The 24670-nt window shown below is 59.2% G+C and overlaps 1 protein-coding gene across 3 annotated transcripts; it reads right to left on the reverse strand.

Moving 5' to 3' along the window:
• Positions 1–97: 97 nt before the first annotated feature.
• LOC136148910 (angiotensin-converting enzyme) lies at positions 98–22808 on the reverse strand. Of its 3 annotated transcripts, XM_065908553.1 has the most exons (25): positions 22456–22808; positions 21628–21795; positions 20913–21006; positions 20344–20487; positions 19760–19951; positions 19117–19214; positions 18580–18752; positions 17986–18209; positions 17464–17608; positions 17086–17184; positions 16714–16836; positions 15942–16153; positions 15149–15285; positions 14188–14346; positions 13812–13899; positions 11869–12012; positions 11530–11721; positions 8565–8662; positions 8194–8366; positions 5876–6099; positions 5435–5579; positions 3033–3131; positions 1143–1265; positions 694–881; positions 98–527 (listed from the first exon to the last, which is right to left on the reverse strand). In XM_065908553.1, the coding sequence occupies exons 1-25, from the start codon at positions 22702–22704 to the stop codon at positions 298–300; spliced, it is 3921 nt and encodes a 1306-aa protein (XP_065764625.1). In that variant the 5' UTR covers positions 22705–22808; the 3' UTR covers positions 98–297. The 3 variants fall into 3 exon arrangements, with proteins under 3 accessions (XP_065764625.1, XP_065764626.1, XP_065764627.1); XM_065908554.1 differs by lacking the exons at positions 18580–18752; positions 20913–21006; positions 21628–21795; positions 22456–22808 and having other exon boundaries at positions 20344–20483; XM_065908555.1 differs by lacking the exons at positions 15942–16153; positions 16714–16836; positions 17086–17184; ... (7 more) ...; positions 21628–21795; positions 22456–22808 and adding an exon at positions 15378–15882.
• Positions 22809–24670: the final 1862 nt, after the last annotated feature.

A 24670-nucleotide genomic window follows, 5' to 3' on the forward strand; every position in this document is an offset into this window, starting at 1 on the left:
CCCCCGAGAAGTGACCCCCCTTGATTGGCAGGAAGCGAGGGAGCCTCCCCGTCCTTGTCCTTGGCTTCCCCGTGAGGGACACAGACGCAGATGGGAAGGCAGGACCTTTAATTGTATCCACAGGGAGACGGGGAGAGGGTTCCACGTGAGGGGGCCTCTGGGTCTCTGGGGACCAGGCGGCAGGGGCCATGGTGGCCCGAGGTCCGGAGGACTGGCGAGGGGAGGGGGCAGGAGGAGGAGGAGGGGGCGGCTGGGGTGAGCGGTGGGAGCAGCGCAGGGCCCCTCGCGGGTCTCCTCTCAGGAGTGCCTCAGCTCCACCTCGGAGCCGAACTGGGGCCCGCGGTGGGGCCGGCGGAAGCTGTGGTGGCGGATGCTGAAGAGCCGCTGGGTGAGGCCCAGCGTGGCCACCAGCAGGGCGACGCCCAGGAAGAGCAGCACCCACTGGCCCACGCGGGCCTGCTGCTCCTCCAGGTTCAGGCCCAGGAAGTTGACGCGGCCGGGGCCCGCGAAGGAGCTTTCCAGGCGAGCTGGGCGGGGAGGAAGGAGAGCGGGCGCTGGGCGGGGCCGGGCACGCCGCGGGCTCCCCAGCCCTGAGCGCGGAGGCCGGACTCCAGCATGCCTTAGCGTGGGAGGGCCCCAGCCCTGAGCGAGCCCCGGGGCTGCCCTGGGGCCCGGGGGGGTGGGTGGCGGTACCCGAGTTTGGCGTCCAGTTGTACTGAGGCCAGCCCAGCTTCTCCCCGTGCCGCCCGTTCTCCGTCACGAGCCAGTCCAGCAGCGGCTTGAAGTAGGTCATCATGGCGGCAGCCGACATGTTGGACTGGCCCGTGATCCGCCGCATGGCTTCGGGCCACGGCTGACTGAAGCCCAGCTTCATGGCATCCCTGGGGGAGCCCCAGGAGGGGAACCGAGTCAGAGGGACAGGCGGGGAGGCTCCCTGCCCCCATCCCAGTCTCACAACGGCTCTCTCTACCCCACCTCCCAGCCTCCGCTCCCCCGGGGACTGAGAGGCCTGGGCAGGTCTGGGGCTCTGGGGAAGGGGTGACCCGGGCCAAGGGCATGGTAGGTGTTCCGGGAAGAGCTCCACTGGGAAGCAGGTCATCATGGGGAGGACAGGGGTCAGAGCAAGGCCAGAGGAGACTCACGCCAGGAGCTTCCCGGCCTCCTTGGACTGGTAGATGTCACACTTGTGCAGGGGGCCCTGGTGGCCTGCCGCCTGACACAGCGCCTGGTGGAACTGGAACTGGATGATGAAGCTGACGAAGTACCTGCAGGAGGGCAGGCGAGGCCTGGGGCAGGGGTTGGGGGCAGTGCCACCGACCCCAGCCACCCTGCCTCCCGCTGCCTGCCATGACGTCAGGGTGAGCCCGTCCTGGCCTGCAGAGTCGTCCAGGCCTCCTTCCCCGCCTACCACCACAGGGCTGCCTCCGCATGGAGCACCTTGCGAGAGCCGCTCAGAGTGCGGGATGCTCATGGGCGAGGCGGGGTGGGGCAGAGACCATCAGAGATGTGGCGGGCTGCTCTGGACACAGAAACGATGTCTCGGTCCCTGAAGTGTTGCCTACAGGGTCATGCCTCTGACCGGGCAGGGAAGCCAGCCCAAATGACCTCCTTTATCCCAGAGCAGTGGGAATTCCCTGCAGAAGTCTGCCGGTCAAGGAGGAGCAGCCTCTCTGAATGTGGGGAGGTTTTGAATGCCCTGAACCAGCAGTGCAGGCGGGAAGGCTGGGCACAGGTCACGTGCACTGTCTTTCCTGGCCTTTCCTGTATGAGCTTTGCCAAGGCTGCTGGTCAGAATCTGGAGGGCGATCCCTTTGCCCGCTCCCTCCTGGAGAATTATCTGTGCTAAGCCCAGAAGCTAGCTGTCACGTGGGCCGGCTTCTGTGTGAAAGTGAGTGCCAGCTCGGGAGCTCAGAAACCTGTTGGGAAGGCGGGCGGAGGGTCTCTCCGCAGGTCACCCTGGCGCACGGGCTGGTCAGGCCTGTGTGGAGGTGCCCTTGACTCTCCGTGGCTCCCTGCTCCCCCCGCTGCTCCCTGGAGCCTCTGGGTAGACTTTCTCTTCCTTCCTAGACTCGGGCACAGAGCTCACCCACCTCATGCTTATTTATTAGGTTCTGACTGCTGACACTGCGCCAAGGTGCTGGGGTGGAAGGCTGGGCATGGTTGGCATAAGCCCTCCTTCACTGGCCTTCCAGGGAGCACAGGGGCCCTCTGCCCCAGATATCCCTGCCTCGCGGGAGGGCTCCAGCTCCTCTAATCACCATTCCCAGCCCTCAGTCAGTGCTCCCCTGCAGCACCCAGAGGGAGAGGGCGCATGCATGCGGTGGTTGCATGACTGATGGCGCTGCTGTGTTTCTGCATTCCATTTAAGACAGTGATTTAATGATGGTAGGTTATGGCCACCAGTTCCCAAGCGTGTTCTGAATTAAGACTATGCTAAGACGTGAACTCTTGCAACAGGATTCCACAGGTGGGGAAGCTGTTGCTTGCAGCGACAGAGGGATTTACTCAAGGGAACAGTCATGGAGATGAGATTTGAACCTGTACTGTCTAATCCCAAGGCTGTGACCCTGTACCCCTAACAATACGGTCTTCCATTCAGCTGGGCCTCTAATCCTAGCTCTAGTGGGTAGAAGGTATCCCAAGTGCAACTCAAATTATGTCACAGGAAATATGTTCAATACATATAAGGGAACAGAATGCTGTAAAAATGAGCAAATAGTGCTCAGGGCATGGTCTGGCCGTGAGTCATGGTTCATGTTAACTAACCAAGGTCTTGTAACCATTAGTCGGTTATAGTGAAGTTTCTGTTTTCAACTGTCTGGAGGGCGGGGGCTCTCATGGTATCACAAGAGTGAAACAACCTCAGTCTTGGTTACAGGTGAGTGGCCCAGACACAGTGCGCCATGCACGGGTCCCCAGGTCGCCCTGATGGTAGCTCCTGGAGCAGGTAGCTCTTGGAAGGGGTAGCAAAGGTGTCTGAACACCACGCGGGGGCACTGCCCCTCCTGACGCCCTCCTCCCCTTCCTGTTACCTGACATAAGGCACACTTGCAGGAATGTGGAACTTGGCCCCTGGGTCAAAGTCATCTTGAGATCTGGCCAGTGGGGGACAGACACCCTGGTACTTCAGCCTGTGGAGGAGGAAGACACATTAGAGGGAGCATTTGGGGACAATCAGCACTTCCTGGTGGCTCAAACGGTAAAGAATCCATCAAAAATGCAGGAGGCCTGGGTTTGACCCCTGGGTTGGGAAGATATCCTTGAGAAAGGAATGTCAACCCACTCCAGTATTTTTGCCTGGAAAATCCCATGGACAGGGGAGCCTAGCGGGCTACAGTCCATTGGGTCATAGAGAGTCAGACATGATTGAGTGACTAACACTTTCACTGTTTGGGGAGAATCAAGGCAATATGGTGCCTGCCCTGGGCCTGCCCTGGGTGCTGACAACTCCTGCAAGATGTAGCTGTGCCTTTGTGGGTCACTGCCCCCGGGTACCCCATCGCTCACACACACACACACACCAGTATATACCGTATATACAGACACCCCAGGTGCACACAGGCAGGCGCGCACACACACACACACACACCACTAGACACTATACAGGCAGACACACCAGGTACACACTGACGCAGGCACACACACACACCTAGATACCATACACACAGACAGACCAGGTACACACAGATGCAGGGACACACACACACACCTAGATATCATACACACAGATCAGGTACACACAGATGCAAGGACACACACAGACACACACTTACATACCACACAGACACACCAGGTACATACAGACAGGGGCGCGCACACACACACACACACACCACTAGACACCATACAGGCAGACACACCAGGTACACACACACCAGGTACATACAGACAGAGGCACACACATACACACACACACCACTAGACACTATACAGGCAGACACACCAGGTACACACAGACGCAGGCACACACACACACACACCTAGATACCATACACACAGACAGACCAGGTACACACAGATGCAGGGACACACACACACACCTAGATATCATACACACAGATCAGGTACACACAGATGCAAGGACACACACAGACACATACTTACCACACAGACACACCAGGTACATACAGACAGAGGCACACACACACACACACACACACACACACCACTAGACACCATACAGGCAGACACACCAGGTACACACAGACTCAGGCACACACACACACACACCTAGATACCATACACACAGACAGACCAGGTACACACAGATGCAGGGACACACACCCACACTTAGATATCATACACACAGATCAGGTACACACAGATGCAAGGACACACACAGACACACACTTACATACCACACAGACACATCAGGTACATACAGACAGGGGCGCACACACACACACACACCACTAGACACCATACAGGCAGACACACCAGGTACACACACACCAGGTACATACAGACAGAGGCGCACACACACACACACACACCACTAGACACCATACAGGCAGACACACCAGGTACACACACACCAGGTACATATAGACAGAGGCACACACACACACACACACACCCTACTAGACACCATACAGGCAGACACACCAGGTACACACAGACACAGGCACACACACACACACCTAGATATCATACACACAAATCAGGTACACACAGATGCAGGGGGACACACAGACACACAATTACATACCACACAGACACACCAGGTACACACAGACAGAGGCACACACATACACACATACACATACACCACTAGACACCATACAAGCAGACACACCAGGTACACACAGACACACCAGGTACATACAGACAGAGGCACACACACACACACACACACACACCACTAGACACCATACAGGCAGACACACCAGGTATACAGAGATGCAGGCACACACACACACACAGCTAGATACTATACAGGCAGACACACCAGGTACACACAGACGCAGGCACGCACACACACACACAGCTAGACACTATACAGGCAGACACACCAGGTACACACAGATGCAGGCACACACACACACACCTATATAGCATACACACAGACAGACCAGGTACACACAGATGCAAGGACACACAGACATACACTTACATACCACACAGACATACAGGTACACACAGACGCAGGCACACACACACACACCTAGATACCATACACGCAAACAAATCAGGTACACACAGATGCAAGGACACACACACACACTTACATACCACACAGACACACCAGGTACACAGACGCAGGCACACACACCTAGATACCATACACACAGACAGACCAGGTACACACAGATGCAGGGACACACACAGACACACACTTACATACCACACAGACACACCAGGTACACACAGACACAGGCGCCGGCACACACCCCATGGAGACCCCGGCCCACACCCCACAGAAGGGCTCTAGAACCTGAGGCTCCACCACTCCTGGTTGTAGTTCTCCCTGGTGACACTTCCATCGAACACCCTCCAGCGCCACTGGTCGACGAGGAAGCTGAAGGGGATGAAGGCGATCTTGTCGAGTGCCATCTTCATCAGAAAGTTGATGTCCTCCTCTGTCAAGAGAAGGGAGTCCAATGTCAGATCCAGGCCTGCCTCCCGCCATGTCCGAGCAGCGGGCTGAGCGGGTGTGCGGTGGGTGGAGTGGACAGGGTGACCTGCTTTTCCTTGGGTCCTGTGACCCGCCTCTTGGGATGGGTTTTCCCTCCTGCTCTCCCTGCTGGCTGTCCCCTGGCTCCCCATGTTCTGTCCTGGTGCTGCCTGTGGCCCATGGAGCCTCCTTTCTGCCTCCCAAGCTCGCTGCCCCTTCTCAGCCCCTCTGGCCGCCAGAATCCCCCCGTTCCTCGCTTACCGTAGCCGCCGTCCCCGCTGCTCAGCAGGTTGATCTTGTGCAGGTGCGTGGGGGTAGACACAGAGAGGGCCAGCACGTCCCCAATAGCCTCGTGAAAGCCAGGGTTGGCTCCCTCCCGGAAGGTCACGGGCAAGTCCTTGTACTGCATGAAGTACTGAATGTGGCCCATTTCGTGGTGGGCCACCACCAGGTCCTCCATGTTCACCGAGGTGCACTGCTTGATCCTGGAACATGGGGGTGGGAGAGAGACAGTAAGGAGCCCCGGGGCAAAGGCACCTGCCAACCCTGTTTGCAGAGCAGACCCCCAGGACCGCCACATGCAAGGAACACAGCATCACGGGGAGGAAAACCAGAAGGAGCAATGGAGGCAATCTGGGAAAAGCACAGTCCTCCAGGCCATTCCCCTGCCTCCAGCTCCACACCTCGAGCCTGCACTGCTCTGTGTGTGGCTTTCTAACTGTGCGAGGTGTGTGCTCTGGAGGCATGGGGACCCTCAGTCACGGTCAGTGACTTTCTAGGATGTTGGTCCTGTGGTTCCTCTTCTCACGTTCTGTCTCTCCCTAGTCTCAGGTTTCCTGATGGAAACAACAGTGTCCAGGCTCTTCTGCATCCCACGTGCCCAATGCCAGCAGGCAGATCATCCCAGGATTTCTCAGGGCCAGGAATGACGGGACATCTGCCAAGCTGTCTGAGCAGGGGCTCCACGTCCCTTTCCATCTTTTGTGAGCCAAGGAAATTCACTCTTGGATCTAACCAGAGCTTTTAAGCTCAGTGGACCCTTTTCTGTCATTCTATGGCTAGGGGAAAGAGCTGCCCCAGTGACAATGCAGTTGGGGTCTGCCCACCTTCTGTTAGGACTCCCTATACAAGCGAGGTTCCCCAAGGAGCCCTCACCCCTGAGATTATCTGTCTGCACCCAGCCCTGAAGCTCTGGTCTCCATGACTCTGAAAGAAGAGCCCAAGGCCAGGTGAGCCAGTGAGCCTGCCTGCTTTGTTCCAGGACCTCTGAGTCCACTCTTCTCATCAGAGATACTTCACCACCTCTGCCACTTCTCCCAAGAGGTGGAAACTTCTTTATCTTCTTTTGAACCTGAGTTGTGACTGGTTGAACCTTGTGACTTGCTTTAGCCTATCAAATGTGGCAGGAGTGACCTGTCCCAGTTCTGGAATAACTTAGTCTTTAAGAGATCTGGCTGATTTTGCCTTTGCTCTGCAGATGCCAGCCACCGCGTAAGAAATCTGACTACTTAAGGCTGCCACCCCATGAGGCTGTCCAAGCTCTCCTAGAGAGAGACGTCCGGTCAGACTCTAGCTGCTTCAGCCACGCCAGCCTGGGCACCCAGCATGTGAATGCAGGAGCCCATGTGAGTGTCCCTGCGCCCGCACGTGCCACGCAGAAAAACTGAGGAAGGCAGCCGACAGCCAGGAGAACAGCCCCAGACCGAAACCCCGCTGAGCCATGCCAGCGGTCTGCAGCCATCAGAGCTGCCCCAGCAGAGGTCTCCACCACTGCAAGGCAGGACGAGCCATTTCCACTGTGCATTGCCTGAATCCCTGGCCCATAGAATCACGAGCAGACTTCCCTGGTGGTCCAGTGGTTAAGAACGAGCCTGCCAATGCAGGGGACACAGGTTTGACCCCTGGGCTGGGAAGGTTTCACATGCCACAGGGCAACTAAACTGATGAGCCACAACTACTGAGTCCACACTCTCGAGCCTGTGAGCCGCAACAAGGGAAGCCACTACAGTGAGAGGTCCACACGTTGCCGCTGGAGAGGAGCCCCTGCCTGCCTCAACGAGAGAACGCCCTTGCACAGCCACAAAGACCCAGCATGGCCATAAATACATTCAAAATAATAATTAAAAAATCATGAGCGTCAAATGGTGGTTTTACAGCCCTGGGTTTTGGGCTGGTGTGATACACAGCAGTAACTGAAATACTGTCCACCAATGAAGACAGCTCCTGAGCCCTGTCAGAGGTGAGTAGATCTGTGTGATGTGAAGCCCCCACACCCCCGTGTGTCTCCCCGTTTCAAGGCACAGGCAGGAGGGAGAGGGTCCGCTGTGCACAGGGCCTGCCCGAGAGGGAGGCTGGCTGGCGGCTCACACAAGGCTCACCCCCAGGTCTGTGAGCTGGAACCCTGAGCTGATGCAGCTGGTCAGCGCTCAAGGAGACCCTTGCGTGGTGGATGGGGTTCCCCTGCCACAAGCTGGTGGCCACACTGAGGCCAGGTCCACCTCTCCAAACCCTCCGCCCCCAGGTCGGACTTGGACTTGTCTCCTTGGCCTCTGGGCTCAGGACCTGCACCCCGGACGCACCTAAAGTCCTTGCCGTTGAAGAAGTCCCAGGCGGAGGCGTGGCACACCACTTCCCGCCCATCGGTCGGCTTCTCCAGCATCGACTTGTTCCAGAACTCGGGGGGCATGGGCAGCAGCCCCAGAGAGGTGAAGAAATTGTCTGCTTCCTTAAACATCCTTAGGGGTGTCCAGCCCTGCAAACAGACGGAGCTCTGCTGAAGCTGGGGACGGTGGGGACGGACTGTGTGCACCGTGGGAGGGCCCTGGGGGAGGGCCAAGCTGGAAGCAGCTCCTGAATTAGGGGGCCCTCTCCCTCTGGGGCAGGGCTCCCCGCCCCACACCCTGGGGCCGCCCTGAAGGAGCAGGGGTGCGAGGAGGGAGCCAGTGCGGACCTGCTTTATCATGGCCTCCGTGGCATCCATCTTGGGGGCTGAAGGGAAGGGTGCCACCAAGTCATAGATGTTGGACCAGCTCTGTGCCCACATGTTCCCTGGAGGCAGGTAGAGGATGAGATGCAGAGAGAGGGGAGACAGTGTTGTGTTTTAGGCTCGGCACCATCGCACAGCGTGAGGGACCAGATCCCAGTCCTGCTGATCATAACCTGACCAGCCACTTCTGTGTCCTGTCCACGTCACCTGAGGTCAGTTTACGCAGTCAGCTGGCAAGAACCACCCTCCTGGGACTTCCCTGGCGGTCCAGTGGTTGAGAATCTGCCTTCCAATGCAGGGGATGTGGGTTCGATCCCTGGTCAAGGAACTAAGATCCCACATACCATGGGGCAACTAAGCCTGCACACAGCTAATGAGCCTGAATGTTCTAGGGCCTGTGAGCCCCAACTAGAGAAGCCTGTGTCACAGCAAAGACCCAGCACAAAACCAAAAAAAAAAAAAAAGGATCACCCAACTGCCCTCCTTTAGGAGAGGTTGATGCCTCGGCATTTAGGGCAAGATGAGAGTAAAGAAGCTTTCCCAAGTGGCTCAGATGGTAAAGAATCTGTCTGCAATGCTGGAGACCCGGGTTCCATCCCTGGGTTGGGAAGATCCCCTGGAAAAAGGAATGGCAACCCACTCTAGTATTCTTGCCTGGGAAATCCCATGGACAGAGCAGCCTGGTGGGCTACCATCCATGGGGTTGCAAGAGTCAGACACAACTGAGCAACTAACACCTTCATGGCCAGAGGAGACTAAGTTTGAGCTGACGTCAAGTGGAGCCTATGGGTGCAAGTCAGTGAGGGTCAGAGTGAGTGAGAAGACAGAATGGGATGGGGGTGCAAGTTCTGCTCTGAGCCCAGCTCCCAGGCCAACAGGCACCTGCTTTCCTTCCTGGGGTCTGTATTTCTCGGCCAATGAGCTGGCATTCTCTGGTCTCACCACAGAGGGACCAAGGGTGGCTGGTCTCTTGAGCTGCAAAGAACTAGACCAAAAGCTGGAAGGGGGTCACCCTCATGATCTGTAAACAGTGTGTGGCCCCATCTAGTCTCCCTGTTCACAGTGAGGAGCCCCCCAGGAACAGGGCCCGATGGTCCAACAGATACAGGAACCCAGTGGCCTCTGCTTGCCCAGTCCCTGCCACCCCCTGTTGTCTCCAACTGCCCACTTCATGCACTCAGGGCATCTGAGTTTACAACCCCTGGAGAATGAGGGTCCCCAGTGAGGGGACACTTCACATACTAGCAAGGTAACACTCAAAATCCTTCACACTAAACTTCAACAGTAAGTGAACCGAGAACTTCCAGATGTACAAGCTGGATTTAGAAAAGGCAGAGGAACCAGAGATCAAACTGCCAACATCCATTGGATCATAGAAAAAGCAGGAGAATTCCGGAAGAGCATCTACTTCTGCTTCACTGACTACTCTAAAGTCTTTGACTATGTGGATCACAACAAACTGGAAAATTCTTAAAGAGATGGGAAAACCAGACCACCTTACCTGCCTCCTGAGAAACCTGTATGCAGGTAAAGAAACAATGGTTAGAATTGGACATGAAAAAACAAATTGGTTCCAAATTGAGAAAGGAGTACATCAAGGCTGCATATTATCACCCTGATTATTTAACTTCTATGCAGAGTACATCATGCAGAATGCCGGGCTGGATGAAGCACAAGCTGGAATCAAGACTGCCAGGAGAAATGTCAATAATATCAGATATGCAGATGATACCACCCTTATGGCAGAAAATGAAAAGGAACTAAAGAGCCTCTTGATGATGGTGAAAGAGGAGGGTAAAAAAGCAGGCTTAAAACTCAACATCCAAAAAACTAAGACAATGGCATCTGGTCCCATCACTTCATGACAAATAGATAAACAATGGAAACAGTGACAGACTTCATTTTCTTGGGCTCCAAAATCACTGTGGACAGCGACTGCAGCCATGAAATTAAAAGCCACTTGCTCCTTGGAAGAAAAACTATGACAAACCTAGTTTTAAAAAGAATAAACCATATTAAAAAGCAGAAATATCACTTTGCTGGCAAAGGTCCATACAGTCAAAGCTATGGTATTTCCAGTATTCATGTATGGATGTGAGAGCTGGACCATAAAAGTAGGCTGAGAGCCGAAGAAGGGATGCTTTCAAATTGTGTTGCTGGAGAAGAGTCTTGAGAGTCCCTTGGATTGCAAGGAGATCAAACCAGTCAATCCTAAAAGAAATCAACCCTGAATATTCATTGGAAGGACTGATGCTGAAGCTGAAGCTCCAATACTTTGGCCACCTGATGAGAAGAGCCAACTCATTGAAAAAGACCCTGATGCTGGGAAGGATTGCAGGAGGGTAGAGAAAGGGAAGACAGAGGGTGGGATGGTTGGATCATCAACTTAATGGACATGAGTTCGCGCAAACTCTGGGAGATAGTAAAGGGCAGGGAAACCTGGCGTGCTGTAGTCCATGGAGTCTCAAAGAGTCCGACACAACTGAGTGGACAACAGCAACACCCTCCCAGTTCCTTTGCCTGAACATCATGTCTACCCTTCTCTCTCCTGACATGACCCCTTTCTCCAGCGGTCAGAACCTCTCGCCCTTCAAGGCTTTGTTCACAGCCCCCTCCTGGGGAGGCCTTCTCAGCTCCCACTCCCAGCCCCCTCCCCACCCTCATGCTGCCTGGTGCTGTGACCTGGGAGGCGGTCTCCCCAGGACAGGCCTGTGAACTCTGCGCACTACCCCATCCCTGGTGACCGGGGCCATGTGGATCCATAGCAAACGTGGCACCAAGTCCAAGTAGGGGCTCTTCTTCCCGCCCCCAACCCGCACCCCACTCCAGCCCTGGCAACATTCCCCTGCCCCGGGCTCCAGTGTCCCCTGCAGACCTTCCCCAGCCCGCCCTCTGCCCTCGGACCGCCTCCCGCCTCGCTGGCGCTCACCGAGCAGGTGGGCTGGGATGGGGCCCTCCAGGTTGATGACCTCAGACCCATAGTGGTGGTGCAGGGCCCGGCGCACGTAGGCGTGCAGGTTCAGGTAGAGCGGCTGCAGCTCCTGGAACAGCTGCTCCAGCTCCTCCTCTAGGAAGGGCATCTCGTACATGGACCTCCAGGAGTCCCCGCCATCCTGGTAGCCTGCGGGGGTGGGGGTGGGGTGCAGCCAGGCTCTCTGAACACCTGACCATCCCTGCAGCACTCCCTCCTTCAAAGACTACCCCCCTCACCTCTCGGGTCTCAGAGGACCCCTCTGAGGGCCCTGCTGACCCTGCAGGGAGTACTCACCATTGAGCCTGGCGGCCTTGTTGGTGAGCTCCACGTATTTGGGGAAGAAGGGAAGGATGGACCGCCCCACATTGTCACGCCAGCTCTTCCATGCCCAGGCCAGGTCCTGATAATTCCGGGATGTGGCCATCAGCTTGGTCAGATCTGGGCAGGAGGGGTGGGATGGCTTGAGCCCCCAGCTCCTGGCTCACCTCCCACTTCCACCAGAGCTGGGAGAAGACGGGAAGGGGCAGCACAGGTTGGGGAAAACTGGAGACAGGCTGGTGCCCTTTCTGTGGGGCTTACAGGTACTAGGCCCAGGCTCGGCGCTGCCCGGACGTGACCTCAGGCAACTACAGGGCTGCCACAGCCCCATGAGGGGTGCCCTTGACCCTCTTTCCACACAAACCGTTGGTGACATGGCTGCGTCTCCTAGCCAGGAAGTGGCCAAGCTGGGGCACAAACCCAGGGCCCAGGCCCCGGAGCTGCTGCTCCCCATTTGTCCCCTACCAACCCCTCCATGGGAGAAATAGCCTGCAGGCCAAAAGATGGGGGTTCTTGGTCGGTTTCCTCCTGACCTCTCTCTGTCTGTGAGATGGGGATAATGCCGGCCTGGGGGCAGGACGACCCTGAGCAGGGACTGGTCCTCCTTCATCTCTGTGTCCTCGCAAGCCCAGGGTGCCCCTCACACATTGTAACTGAATCACCTGAATAACCGCTGTGCGGGCCAAGTACAGACAGCCACTCAAGCACCACCTGGGATCCGTGTCCTGTCAAAGCCATGCCTGGATGCGTGGCCTCCTGGGTCATGGGTTACATGGGGCTGACATGGCCTTCGCAGAGCTGGGATGAGGAGGCCGTGAGCACGTGGGTCAGGTGTGAAGGGGGCCCCGCTTCCTGCCTGACCTGGCCTGAGACGGAGGCCTGCAGTGATCCACCCCTCGCTGACCCGCGCTCTGTTCTGAGACGTGCTACGCGCTGTCCACTTTACACAGAGGAAGTACATTCAAGGTAACTTTGTTTGGGAGAAAACACATTTTGAGAATTTTTCATCTGTCCTCTGCTGATGTGAGTGTTCTGTTTTGGGGGATGCTCTTATTGTTACTACCGGCAGCAATCCGACAGCCCAGCCCCAAATCAAGGGGCTGAGTGATGGGGGGTGGAGGCCACATTCCCTCTAACACTCTTGTCCGTAAGCAAACACACGCACATGTATATCCACCCCCACTTGCGTGCCTACCCACATACACAACCCCCAGGCCAAACCGTGTCCTAGGAAAACTGCTTCTCTCTCCTGTTTATTTTCCATTTCCCTTTCTATTTGTGATTGTTCTAAAGTGGGAGTTGGGCAGAGGGCCAGGAAGAGACTGTTTCTGGGTGGAGATTCCTCAGGAAAAATGTTTATGTCTCTGGTTCCCTGACCCTGGGAATGGGGGCGCGGTCAGTCAGAGGGGGCCGGGGATGTCTCTGTGTGCAGGTACTGGGGTGTCGGGGCTGAGCTCCTTCAGAAGGGGGAAGGTAAAGAAGGACCGGCCCGTCTCCTGTGAGAGGAAGAGGACTCGCCAGAGCTGGTCCATTCCTGCCGGCCTTGGAGGGAATGAGGTGGGAACGGCTTCTGCAGGCTGAGGCTTCACTTTTTGGGTGGGGTGGGGGCCAGGGAAGAGGGTGAGGGGAGTAGGTGCCTAGAGGGGAGTCCAAACCCCTGAGAGAAATATTTGAGATACACCTGCTCTGAAGGGCGGAGCACAGGGTGGAGCGGGGGGCGGGCCCCGGGCCGGCTGGGGGACCAGTGCAGAGATGAAGCCGGGCTGGTTCTAAGCAGTGGCAGAGAAGCCCCATGGGTGGAAAAGAAGGAAGCGCGTTTGCTGGGTATGCTGGACCCCCGAGTCAGAACTGAATGCCGCCCTTTCGCGGCCAGCACCCCAGCCTCCCCGGGCCTCCCGCTCACAGCCCACTGTGCTCACCAGGCTCGAGTCGCAGGCAGGTACCGTTTTTGTGGCACACGGAGGCCACGCTGTAAGCGGTCTCCATGTCCAGCAGGATCTGGTTGTACTGCAGGGGAAGCAGAGGGGCAGTGAGCTACAGACCCGGCCTCCTGTTCATTGTGCAGGGCGGGAGGTGGGGGTGGGGGGTTGCTGGGCTATGGGCTGGGGAGGGGGCTCCCAAAGCCCTCCCTTCTCAGCGAGTCTGGGGGTATGCACAGAAGTGGCGGAAGTCAGGACTTGACAACTTGAGGCGGGGGAAGCAGCATGAAGGCCACATGCCGCCCCTCAAGCTGGGACCCTCTCCTGGTCTGGGGTCCCCCACCCCCTCTCCCCACCCTGCCCTCCAAGTTCCCACCTCTTCCAGCTCCTTGACGGGCAGTGCCGCCCGCTCTAGATCCTGAATCTTCTTTATTATCCGCTTCATGGTGGCGTTCTGGAAGTTGGTCACGTCGAACTTCCTGGCCCAGGTGCCGTACTTGACGGTGTGGTTTGCCATCTGTAAGTTCTTCTCCATCTGCAGGCACAGGGGGAGCCGTATCATGAGGCCCAGGAGGAGCTCTGGAAAGGACTCCTAGGAGGAGCCATCGTGCGGGAGTCGAAGAGGCTGGGTGTCGGGGGGCGGCTTTATCAAGTTGCTGCCTTTGCCCATAAAGACCTGCAGCCCGGACTGTCTGTGACGTCCTGTGTGCAGCACACGTGCCCTCAGCCAGCAAGACATCGCATGGCAGAGGCAGAGAAGGAAAGCCCACCCCGTATCCTGAATGCTATTGGGACAGAGGCAGCTTGACATTCTCTCTGTGGCCTCTGAGCCTCAGGGTCCCAGCTGTAAAACGGGAATAAGGTCACTGGCTTTGCAAGACTGTTGAGGAATACACGAGGCAACAGGTGTCGAGTGCCAAGGAACAGTGGCCAGTGCACATGGGTCTTCATGAAACGTTAGTTCTCTGTGGCTCACCGTGGTTATGATCTCTGCTCGGCCACACAGACGCAGAGGGGGTCGAGGTCGGGGGGCAGATGTAGCTCTCGCTATGGGTGGCACACAGGAGCCTTCAGTCTTTTTAAAAACTGACTTTGGCATCACTTACTTCTACACAAATCATTCCATTACCAACAACAGATTGTTAACGAAAGACAACCTGTTTAGGCACTGGGCGTGTGCCCACCCAAACCTGAAATCGGACACTTTTCAATATGCCACAGGGGTTTTTCTCAAATTCTGACAGCACGTCCCCACTGGGGTGATGCTGGGGATGGGCTGGTGGCCTGCATCGCCTTGGGTTTCAGAGGATGGGCCCGGTGGGAGGAGGGGCCCCTACCAGCAACTTGCTGTTGTCCGCGCTGATGTTGGTGCTGTAGTTCCAGTTGGCCTCGGCATACTCGTTCCACACCACCTGGGATCTCCGGTCATATTCCTCCACAAACTTGCGGGCCTCGGCCTCGTCGGACACTAGGTCTGCGGGATGGAGCAGAGGGACACAGACAGGCCTCCCCTCGCCCTCCCACCACGGCCCGGGCCGCCCCGCCCCGCCCCCCAGCCAATCCCACTTGGGCTCTGGGCTTTCTTCGGACTGCTGGTTGTTGAGGGGTGGGTGGTTGAGTGGCGGATGGTTGTCTGACTGCTGCTTGTTGCCTGGCTGGTTGTTTCCTGGTTGACTGTCACCTGGCTGGTGGTCCCCTGGCTGGTGGTCCCCTGGCCGGTGGTCCCCTCACCGGGGACCAGCAGGGGGCGCCCACAGCAGAGCAGGAGGAGGAGGAGGAGGCGAGGCAGTCCTGGAGCAGCCCAACCATGGCCCATGGCCGCAGCAGAGCAGAGCCCTGCAGCCCCCGCCCCCGACCAATAAGAGCGGAGCCTGCAGTGTGACCTCATAGAGCAGTGTGCCCGCCAGCCAGCCCCCCAGCCTGGGCCTCAGATCTGGGCACGCCCTCCCCAGGAGGCTGGAAAGATGTGCCCACTCTACCCCAGGGCCCTGCCGAGTGCTCAGGGGGCTGTCTGACCCTCCAGGCAGGGCGCCAGGGCCTGGCTGGGCAAGCTGATCGGGAACGGTGACCTGGGGGCCTGGGTCCCGATCCCAGAACTGAGAATCCGCAGCACCCTGCCCCAGGCTTTACCGATGCCCTCTGGGTAATTGTCGGGCATCGGCGGGCGCCACTGATACTCCGGCCAGCCCAGGACCTCGCCGTTCTGCTGGTTCTGCTCCTCGAGCCACTGTGTGACCGGCTGGAAGTAGCTGAGCAGCGGCCTAGCGTCCAGGTTGTCTGAGCCGACCATGTCCTTTAGCACCTCCTGCCAGGGCCGTGAGGAGCCTGCCTGCAGCAGCGCCCTGCCGGGCAAAGCAGGTGCCATGGGCACAGGGCTCTCAGGCCAGGATCCGTGGCTGCTGCCCTGGCCCACCTGCTCCACCTCTGGCCACTTCCCTCCCCACTGGGTGGCAAGAATGGCAGTGTTAAGTCTCAGGGCCTAGGAGCTCTGTGAAAGGGGGACATTTGTCTTGCCCCAGGCCAGCCAGAGGGGCTTCCCAGGTGGTGCTAGTGGTAAAGAACCTGTCTGCCCCTGCAGGGGATGTAAGAGATGTAGATTCAATCCCTGGGTGGGGAAGATCCCCTGGAGGAGGGCATGGCAACCTACTCCAGTATTTTTGCCTGGAGAATCCCTTGGGCAGAGGAGCCTGGCGGGCTACAGGCCATGGGGTTGCAAAGAGTTGGATAAGACTGAAGTGACTTATCATGCATGCCAGTCAGAAAGCCCACTCAACAAGCAGTTGATGAGAGAGAGAAAAGGAGTGGGAGTGGAGAAGGGCTCCCTCCACTGGGGTGGTGGTGGTGCTCCCACCCAATACACCCTTCACCGAGCTCTCCCCTGCCCCCCAAAGCCCTCACACACCGGAGCTTGGCCCCCGCCTGGGTGGACTGGTAGATGTCACACTGGTGCAGGGGGCCTTGGTGGCCTGCTTCCTTGCACAGCGCTTCGTGGAACTGGAACTGCAGGACAAAGCTCACGAAGTACCTGCAGGCACAGGGTGGGCATGAGGGGGATGGCAGAGGCCCCCTGCCTGGGGCCCAGCTAGCTTCCACAGGGCAGAGGCTGGATCATGGGCTGCCTTTGGGGAGAACTGAGAACCAAGCTTGGCTCAGGAGAGAGGCCCACTCGAATTCCAGGTTGTGGGGGGTCCAGGGGAGTATCGGGACAAGCCTGGGATGTGGGGGCCCAACGCAGGGGGAAGAAAGTAAGGTGTGCCAGAACTGGCGGCAATACCTGATATATGGGGTCACATTTGGGACGTGAAACTTGGCTCCAGCATCAAAGTGGGTTTCGTTTCGGACAACCGGAGGACAGATCCCCTGATACTTGGTTCTGGAAGAGGATGTGGTTAAGTTGTCTTAGGACCTGAGGGTTGTACACAGGCTAACTTTCCCTTTGCAGAAAAGGCTGCCAAGCAGGCATTCCCACTGGCCGTCCCTCCCCATCCTGGAGAACTGGGGACGACCACCTGTCCGACAGTTTTAGGCAGGAAAGAATGCCGTGAGGAGGAGGGGGAGGTGTTCCTATAGAGGAGGGAGGCAGCGGGCAGGGTATCCGGGAAGGTGGTGAGGGCCCCTGGGATGAGGCCCCTCTCCATCCCTCTTTGCTCACCGAAGATACCACCAGTCATAGTTGTAGAGGGAAGGGGGGGTTCGCCCACTAAAGACCCCCCAACGCCACTGGTCCACCAAGTAGCCAAAGGGCAGAAAGGCAATTTTTTCCAGTGCCATCTTTAACAAGTAGTTGATGTCACTCTCTGTTGGGAGATGAGATAAGAGAGAGGTCAGAGGGAGAAGGGGAATCCAGTTGGGACAGGGGGGCCTGGGGGAGAGGCCGGCAGGGTGGGCAGATGCAGAGAAAGGACTGCCAGCCTTTGGGACCATGGAGTCCTGCTTGGAAGAGGATGCTTGGGTCGTGGAGCTGGGACTCAGGGAAGTCCCACGATTGAGTCCCAAGCTTGGGAGTCCCAAGCACTCGGGAGCTTGAGGCCTGGGTGGATCCCCAGACCTGCTTAATGTGGGGCAGGGAGGCAGAAACGAGAAGGGCAGATGGGAGCAGCGACCAGTGGGGTCCTGCTGGGGGACCCAGTGGGGTCTGGGTGGGCTGGGCTGGGTCCTCTCCACCCCCGCATACCTGTGTCGTTAGTGACCTGGTCCAGCAGGCCGATCTTGTGCAGGTGGGCAGGAGTGGAGACGGAGAGGGCCAGCACATCCCCAATGGCCTCGTGGAAGCCGGGGTTGGCGCCTCGGCGCAGGGAGACATGCTGGTCTTTGTACTGTAGGTAGTACTGCACGTGGCCCATCTCATGGTGCACTGTGGACAGTTGGTCCATAGTGACCCGCGTGCACTGCTTGATCCTGGGGCAGGGAGAGGGCGTGTGTGAGGGCAAAGGATGCGCAGGACAGGGACCAGAGAACACATGGGGAGGCTGGTGCCAGAGGGAAAGAAGCCAGGCGGGCACTGTCCCGGGCTTCCAAGGAACTGGTGCGAACAGGCAGACCTTCACCCTGCCCCAGCCCACACCCAGCCTTTCCCCTCCATTCCAAGGTACAAGGCTGGCTGCCTGTCAGAGTTGCCTAGTGAAAGCAGCCTACTGGCAGCCCTGGAAGAGACCCAGCCTCCCGGCCAGTCTCGGAGCTGTGATAGAGGTGGGCCTGGGAGCTGGCTTCCCTGTGGCCCGGTTGCCCGGCCTTTGGGAGCCTTGCAAGCCGCCTCCAGCATCGAGACCTGAAGTCCTTCCTGTTGTAGAAGTCCCAGGCGGACGCGTGGCACACCACCTCCCGCCCGTCGCTTGGCTTCTCCAGCATGGATTCTGCCCAGAACTCGGGTGGCATGGGCAAGAGCCCCAGGGAGGTGAAGAACTCCTCTGCCACCCGGAACATGTGTGTGGCGTTCCAGCCCTGGGGGTGGAGGGGTGGGGAGGGGCACACTCGGGTCAGGGGCCAGCTGCTGAAGCCCACCCCGGCTGCCCCGGGGGCACGTCTGGGGTCCCCCACTCAGGTCAGTTCCCTGCTCACAAAGAGCGCCTCCGCTCCGCAGCCTCCCTTCCCAGAGGCTGGGACCCTACTGGCTACTGGATAAACAAAAGTGGCCTGCTGCTCACTGCCCCCCTCCCCTCCCGGCGGGGTCCTGAGGGAAGAACTGGCACCTCAGCGAGCACACAGGCCCCAGCGCACGGCGGGGACACACACTCCAGGCTGCGGCTCCTCCGCTCATGTCTGCCTCCCTCTCGTGGCCCCCGCCCGGGCCTGACTCGGAGCTTACCTTCTGCACCATGGTGCTGGTGACATCAAGATTGGGCTTGTCGGGGAAGGGGACCACCATGTCGTAGACATTCTCCCAGCTCTGGGCCCACATGTTCCCTAGACAGAGGAGGGGGGCCGACAGCTTGGCGCCCAGCCCAGCCAGCGCCTGCTTCCGCAGGCGTTACTGAACAGTACCCCTGCTGTCTGGACCTGGGGCGCTGCGGGGCCACAGCCCGCCTGACTGGCTCACACAGCAGTCCCACCCACACTCCCGGGTGCTCGGCGTTCCCTGGGGCTGGCAGAGGCCAAGGTGCCCAGGTGATGCGGCTGGGGTCCTTTCTGACAGCGCCAGGTCCCTGCCCTCCCCCAACCTTGACACGGGCCCACGGGGCCGGCTTTCTGGGACATAAAGTGGGGTTCTTTCTCCTCCTCCACTGGAGCTAGAGCCTTCAGGGTGGCTCCTGGCTCTGCATTTTACTGGCTCTCTGCCCTGTGCCACATCCCTCGTGCGCCCTAAGCCCCCATCTGAACAGGAGTGATCATGAGAAGGATCACCGACTGTATGGGTTCACGTGCGGGCAAATGAGCAATGCAATACTCTGAAAGGTGAAACGTGATGAGGCTGACCCTGGCCAAGTGTGGAGGTGAGGCCAGGCCCTTACCCAGCAGGTGAGCGGGGATGGGTCCCCTGAGGTTGATGTATCTGTCCCCATATTGGCGGTGTAGCGCGCGCCGGACGTAGGCATGGAGGTTCAGGTAGAGGGGCTCCAGCTGCTGGTAGAGGCGCTCCAGATCCTCCGTGAAGGTGGGAGAGTCGTACCAGGAGCGCCAGTAGGCCCCTGTGTCCGAGAAGCCTGGGGGGGGTGGCATTGGGGGTGCAGTTCAGGCCCCAGGCTCTGGCACCTCCCCCCAGCTATCACCTGGCCATTCTCCTGGCTCAGGGCCAGTGTATCTGCCTGCTCACTGCAAGGGAAAGCTTGGGTGTTACTGCTGTCAGTTTTCTAACTACGGTTGCTCCAACTCCAGCTAAACAGATCCTGACACATGTGAGCCCTACAGCTGGGAGGAGTGCCAGGAGGGGCAGCATGGGGCTGACGGGGCTAAAGCCCAGCGTGGCCACCCACCATCTGTGTGGCCTTGCACCAGTGTAGGGAGGCATCGTAACGGCCGCCCTGTGTGTTTCGGGCCCAGTGGAGACAGAAGACGGGAGGGTAGCACCACACAGAGGCCGGGTGGGTGTGCTCACCATCCTGCTTGTAGGCCTCGTTGCTGAGGGCAGTGAAGTCCTGGTATAGGGGCTTCAGTGGGATGCCCGCGGCATTGTGCCAGCCCTCCCAGGCATACAGCAGCAGGGCGTAGCTTCGTGAGGAAGCCAGGACGTTGGTGAGCTCTGAGACACAGGCGGGCAGGGTGAGTTCAGAGACTGCTGCCTCGAAGTCAGCAATATAGGAGGAGGTTTGTAAGGAAAGCCATGGCGGGGGGGGGGGGCAGTCTAAGGCCTGTGGAGGGCTCTTGGCGGGGATGAGAGGGCCCATTAAGGGAAAACTAGTTGGTGACAATGAAGGCCAGTTGTAATGGGAGAGGAAAAGTAGGTGTGAGGGTGAGGGTGGGGTCAGGGCTGGAGGCTGGAGATTCCAGAAGTCAGTCGGCCTGGAGGAGCAGGGTGTGGGGGCATCAGGCACTCTGGTCCTAATCAGAGGTTCAGGCCTTTGGGTTTACCCCGCCTCTCTGCAGAGACGTGCCATCCTCCTGGGGGCCGCGGGGTGGCGGGGAAGGGCAGGAAGCCCCGGAAGACAGGAGACTCAGGCCTGTTACCTGGGTCCAGGGACCAGCAGGGGGCAGTCTTGTTGGGGAAGCAGACCTTGGCCGTGGAGTAAATCCTGCTCATGTTGCTTAGCAGAGCGTTGTACTGGGGAGTTAAGAGTTGAGAAAATGTTAGTGATGAACGGCCCTCGGAGGTAATCTGGCCGCCCCCTCCTCTTTTTGCTGGGAGGAACAGGGTAGATGCCCCGAGAGGGGTATGTGGCTTGGACAAGGCCGCCTTGTGGCACTTGGAGCATATCTGAACGTGAATGGACGGGTTTCGCTACCACTGGAGCGCGCCTGTGGAGATGGGAAACTGGCGTCCTGAGAACTAGGGAGCAGGGTTCAATTCTGAGCTCGGCCACCACCTGACTGAGACCAAATCCCTCTCATTCCCTGACCTTGATATCCTCTCCACCTTTCGGAGGAAGTCCTTAAACCAAACCACCTATGGAGAAACTTTGAAAACCCCTGTTTCATCTTTCACTGTCTACTTGAATTTTGCTTTCTACTCCATGACACTTGCATTAATATAAAGTAACGTCTCTCACCTCATCTCCAGGGAAATCAGTACTTCAGGAATCCACTCTGCTCACAGGGGCTTCCCCTGCAGTCAGGGCCAGTAGAGGTCCTGTGGTCCCTCCTGGCCAGACACCCCCACCTCTCACCACCACCGTGGGCACTGGGAGGGTACCCGGGCGAATCTGCCTCCACCCCTCAGGCCCACCTTCTGCCGCTTCTCTAGGTCCAGGTTGGCGGGGCCCAGGGTGCGCACGGCCCCGATGATGCGCAGCAGTGTGGGGTCGGTAAAGTTCTGCCAGATCGGGTCGAACAGATCCTTGGCCTTCTGGCCCCAGGCCTCTGAAAACTCCTGGCTGAGCAAGGCTGCTTCCTCCTGTGGGCACCAGGAGGGCACGAGAGGGTAAACAGGGGAGGCATGGCGCTGGGGCAGGGGAGGAAGGTCAAGGACTTCTGGAGACCGGGACTTCTGGAGCAGTGCTCCCTTCAACTGGGCCCTGGGGGTGAAGACCTGGGGCGGGGCGGGGGGGGGGGGTCTACCTCAGGGAGGCGGTGGAGCAGAAACGCGCCATAAGAGAGGCAGGGAGAGGAGAGGGTGATCAGACAGCGATGAGCGGTGACAGGCACAGGGAGCGAGGGGAAGGTGGTGCGGCCAGAGGGCGGGGGAGAACCCAGAGCAGAGCGGGTACCCTCAGCGGAGACCGCCGCGGATCCAGCCCGGCGTCACCCCCGGCGCCGCCGCCTGGGAGGACTCGGGGTCAGAGTGGCCGGCCTCATCCATTCGGTTCCTTTTTGGGCAGGACCATGGGCCCAGCACCGGGCCAGGGAACCGACTGCCTGTCTGCTGGGACCGCTTTGGGATTGGGAGAGGGGGTGGCTGGAGAGGAGGCAGGCGGGCCCCGCCTGGACCCAGCGGCTCCCGGGCCGGGGGCGCGCGCGCGGGGCGGGGACTCTCCGCCCCCCAGCGCCCGGTTGCCGGGCTGTGATTGGCCGCCCGGGCCCCGCCCCCGCCCCCGCCCCGGGCCCGCGCGCCCACCTGGCGCCGCGCGTTCTCCTCCGTGATGTTGGTGTCGTGCGCCCAGCTGGCGGCCGTGCTCTGGAACAGCACCTGCTCGGCGCTCGAGTTGAAGCTGGCTGCGAAGATCTGCGCCCCGGCCTCGTCGGCGGTAAAGTTCCCCGGCTGCAACGCCGGGTCCAGCGCCAGGACCACGGGCGGCGGCGGCGGCAGCAGCAGCAGCAACGGCAGCAGCAGCGGCAGCCGCCGGCGACCCGACGCGGCCCCCATGGTGCGGTGCGCAGCGCAGCCCCTTCTCCCGCGCAGCGCCCGCCCTGCGGGTTATAAAACCCGGCCGCCGCCGCGCCTTCCGACACACCCCCACCTCCCCGCCCTGCCGCGCTTCCTCCTCTGCTCCAAAGTCCCCCGGCCGCCGCGCGGGCCTAACGGAGTGGGGCGGGGACCGAGGCTTCCTGGCCCGCCCCGGGCAGGGGCACCGGACCGAGGAGTGGCCGAGGCGGTCCCCGGCGAGATGCAGCCGGGGTGGGGGTGGGAGGGAGTGGCGGACGGGCCTTAGGTCAGGCTCTCGCAGGGGAGGCTAGAAAGGAGAACCCCTCCTCCTTCAATACACACACACACACACCCACACCTATGAAGCTGAGAGACCCAGCAGTTTGCTGGAATACCCCAGCCTGCCGGCGTGCCCTCCCCTTCCATCAGCCTCGGTGCAGGGACCCGGAGCCCAGCGGCCTCTGACGCTCAGTCTTCCAGCCTTACCGCCCGGGGCTCTCTGGGCTCGGAGTGACAAGGTGGGGGAGCTGTCCTCAGAGTCGCTAGTGCCGCGAGACAGGTTTAATGACCGTGACCCGGTCCCGCTTCTTCACGAGGCCTTGGGGGCAGAGGGTGTGACCCGCGTGGGTCGGGGAAAGCCTAAGCTTCTGCAGGCATCTGGGCGGAAGCTCAGGGATCCCGGTTCACCTGGGGACTGGCGGGGGGTGGGGGGGGTGGGGGGGTGGGTTAGATGGGGGAAAGGATGGGGGGGCTGTTCTGGGAGGGGAGGCATAGAACCACAGGCACACCTGCTTCCTTCACACATGCTGTCATTCGCTCAGGCAGGAACAATCACACAGACTTGCCAACTTGGAGCGCTACAAAGATGACAACAGAGATGACAGAGGAAGATGCTAAGACCCAGCTTGAATAGCTTGCTCCCAGTCACCCCAGGTCTCCACTCCCCATCAGTCTTTCCCTGCCTCATCCAGTGTCCCTGTGTGAGAGGCACGGGGGAAGAAGGACAGTGGCATCCTCTTGAGGCGGTTGTGGAGGCTGCGGGTCCTCCCCTTAGGCTGCTGAGTCCTCAGCATCACGGTGTCATTCCCAGAGGTGGGAGGGACGGACCAGACACCGACAAGGGTGTGGACAGGGAGACGGAGGAAGTGGAGGCTGTGCAGAGGGAGCAGGGAAGCCGGCCACAGCTGCTCAGGAGACCCCCACCTGTTCTGCAGCCGTGGGCTCGCCGCACCTGGGGAGTGGGTGCAGGAGGCCGAGGGGCCCTAGTCCATGCTGGGTTGTCAGGCGGCATGGTGCCAGGGAGATGTGTGGAGGAGGATGGAGGTGGGGGGAAGGAGGTGGGGAGAAGAGAAAGGTGACTGCCCCAGCCTAGGAGGAGGGGGTGGCAGGGCGTTGTCAGTGGAGGGGGGCAGGAGGGAGGGGAGGGGAAGAAGGGGCGAGGAGGGCTGGGGCCCTCGCTTTCCTTTATACCAGTGGACACCTCAGGACTGGCGAAGTGGGCACCTGGGATCAGAGCAGCCCCACTGATAGCAGGGCTCTGGCCTCTCCTCCGCAGAGCTCGCCAGCTCGCGATCCAGTGGTCCTAAGGCTTGGAGGGCTGTGGGTCGTGTGTGCGCAGGGAGCTGATGTCTTCCAGGAGGGAACGGTATCTCTGCCAGCTAAGGCTTGAGTGGGGGAGATTTTGAGAGTGGTACCCCTTCAGGCCCCAAAGCAGGGGTCTTGGAGTGGAAGGAAGGGTAGAGAGAATAAGGAGTCTGAGGCTTATCTTGAAACCAGGGAGTCCTTCTCTTCTATCAGGAAAGAAAGTGTGGAAAGCAGGAGGGAGGCAGGTTTGAGCTGGGCCTCATCTCTGAGGAGCTCTTGAGCACCGGGTCTGAGAGGCTGGGGGGCAAGTGTTCCAGCTTCAGGTCAGACACGTGGCCTGGGGACCAGGTCTACAGAACATGTGGGTGAGGGGCTGAGTTTA

The sequence above is a fragment of the Muntiacus reevesi genome, chromosome 18, assembly GCF_963930625.1.
Source record: "Muntiacus reevesi chromosome 18, mMunRee1.1, whole genome shotgun sequence".
Lineage (NCBI taxonomy): Eukaryota > Metazoa > Chordata > Mammalia > Artiodactyla > Cervidae > Muntiacus > Muntiacus reevesi.

Bases quoted from the DNA above. Each gene is read 5' to 3' on its own strand.
- LOC136148910 (XM_065908553.1), bottom strand. From the start codon at position 22,704: ATGGGGGCCGCGTCGGGTCGCCGGCGGCTGCCGCTGCTGCTGCCGTTG. The intron at 21,796-22,455 runs GTGGGCGCGCGG...TGGTGCCCACAG, and splicing joins AGGAGAACGCGCGGCGCCAG to GAGGAAGCAGCCTTGCTCAG. The intron at 17,185-17,463 runs GTGAGCAAAGAG...ATCCTCTTCCAG, and splicing joins TATGACTGGTGGTATCTTCG to AACCAAGTATCAGGGGATCT.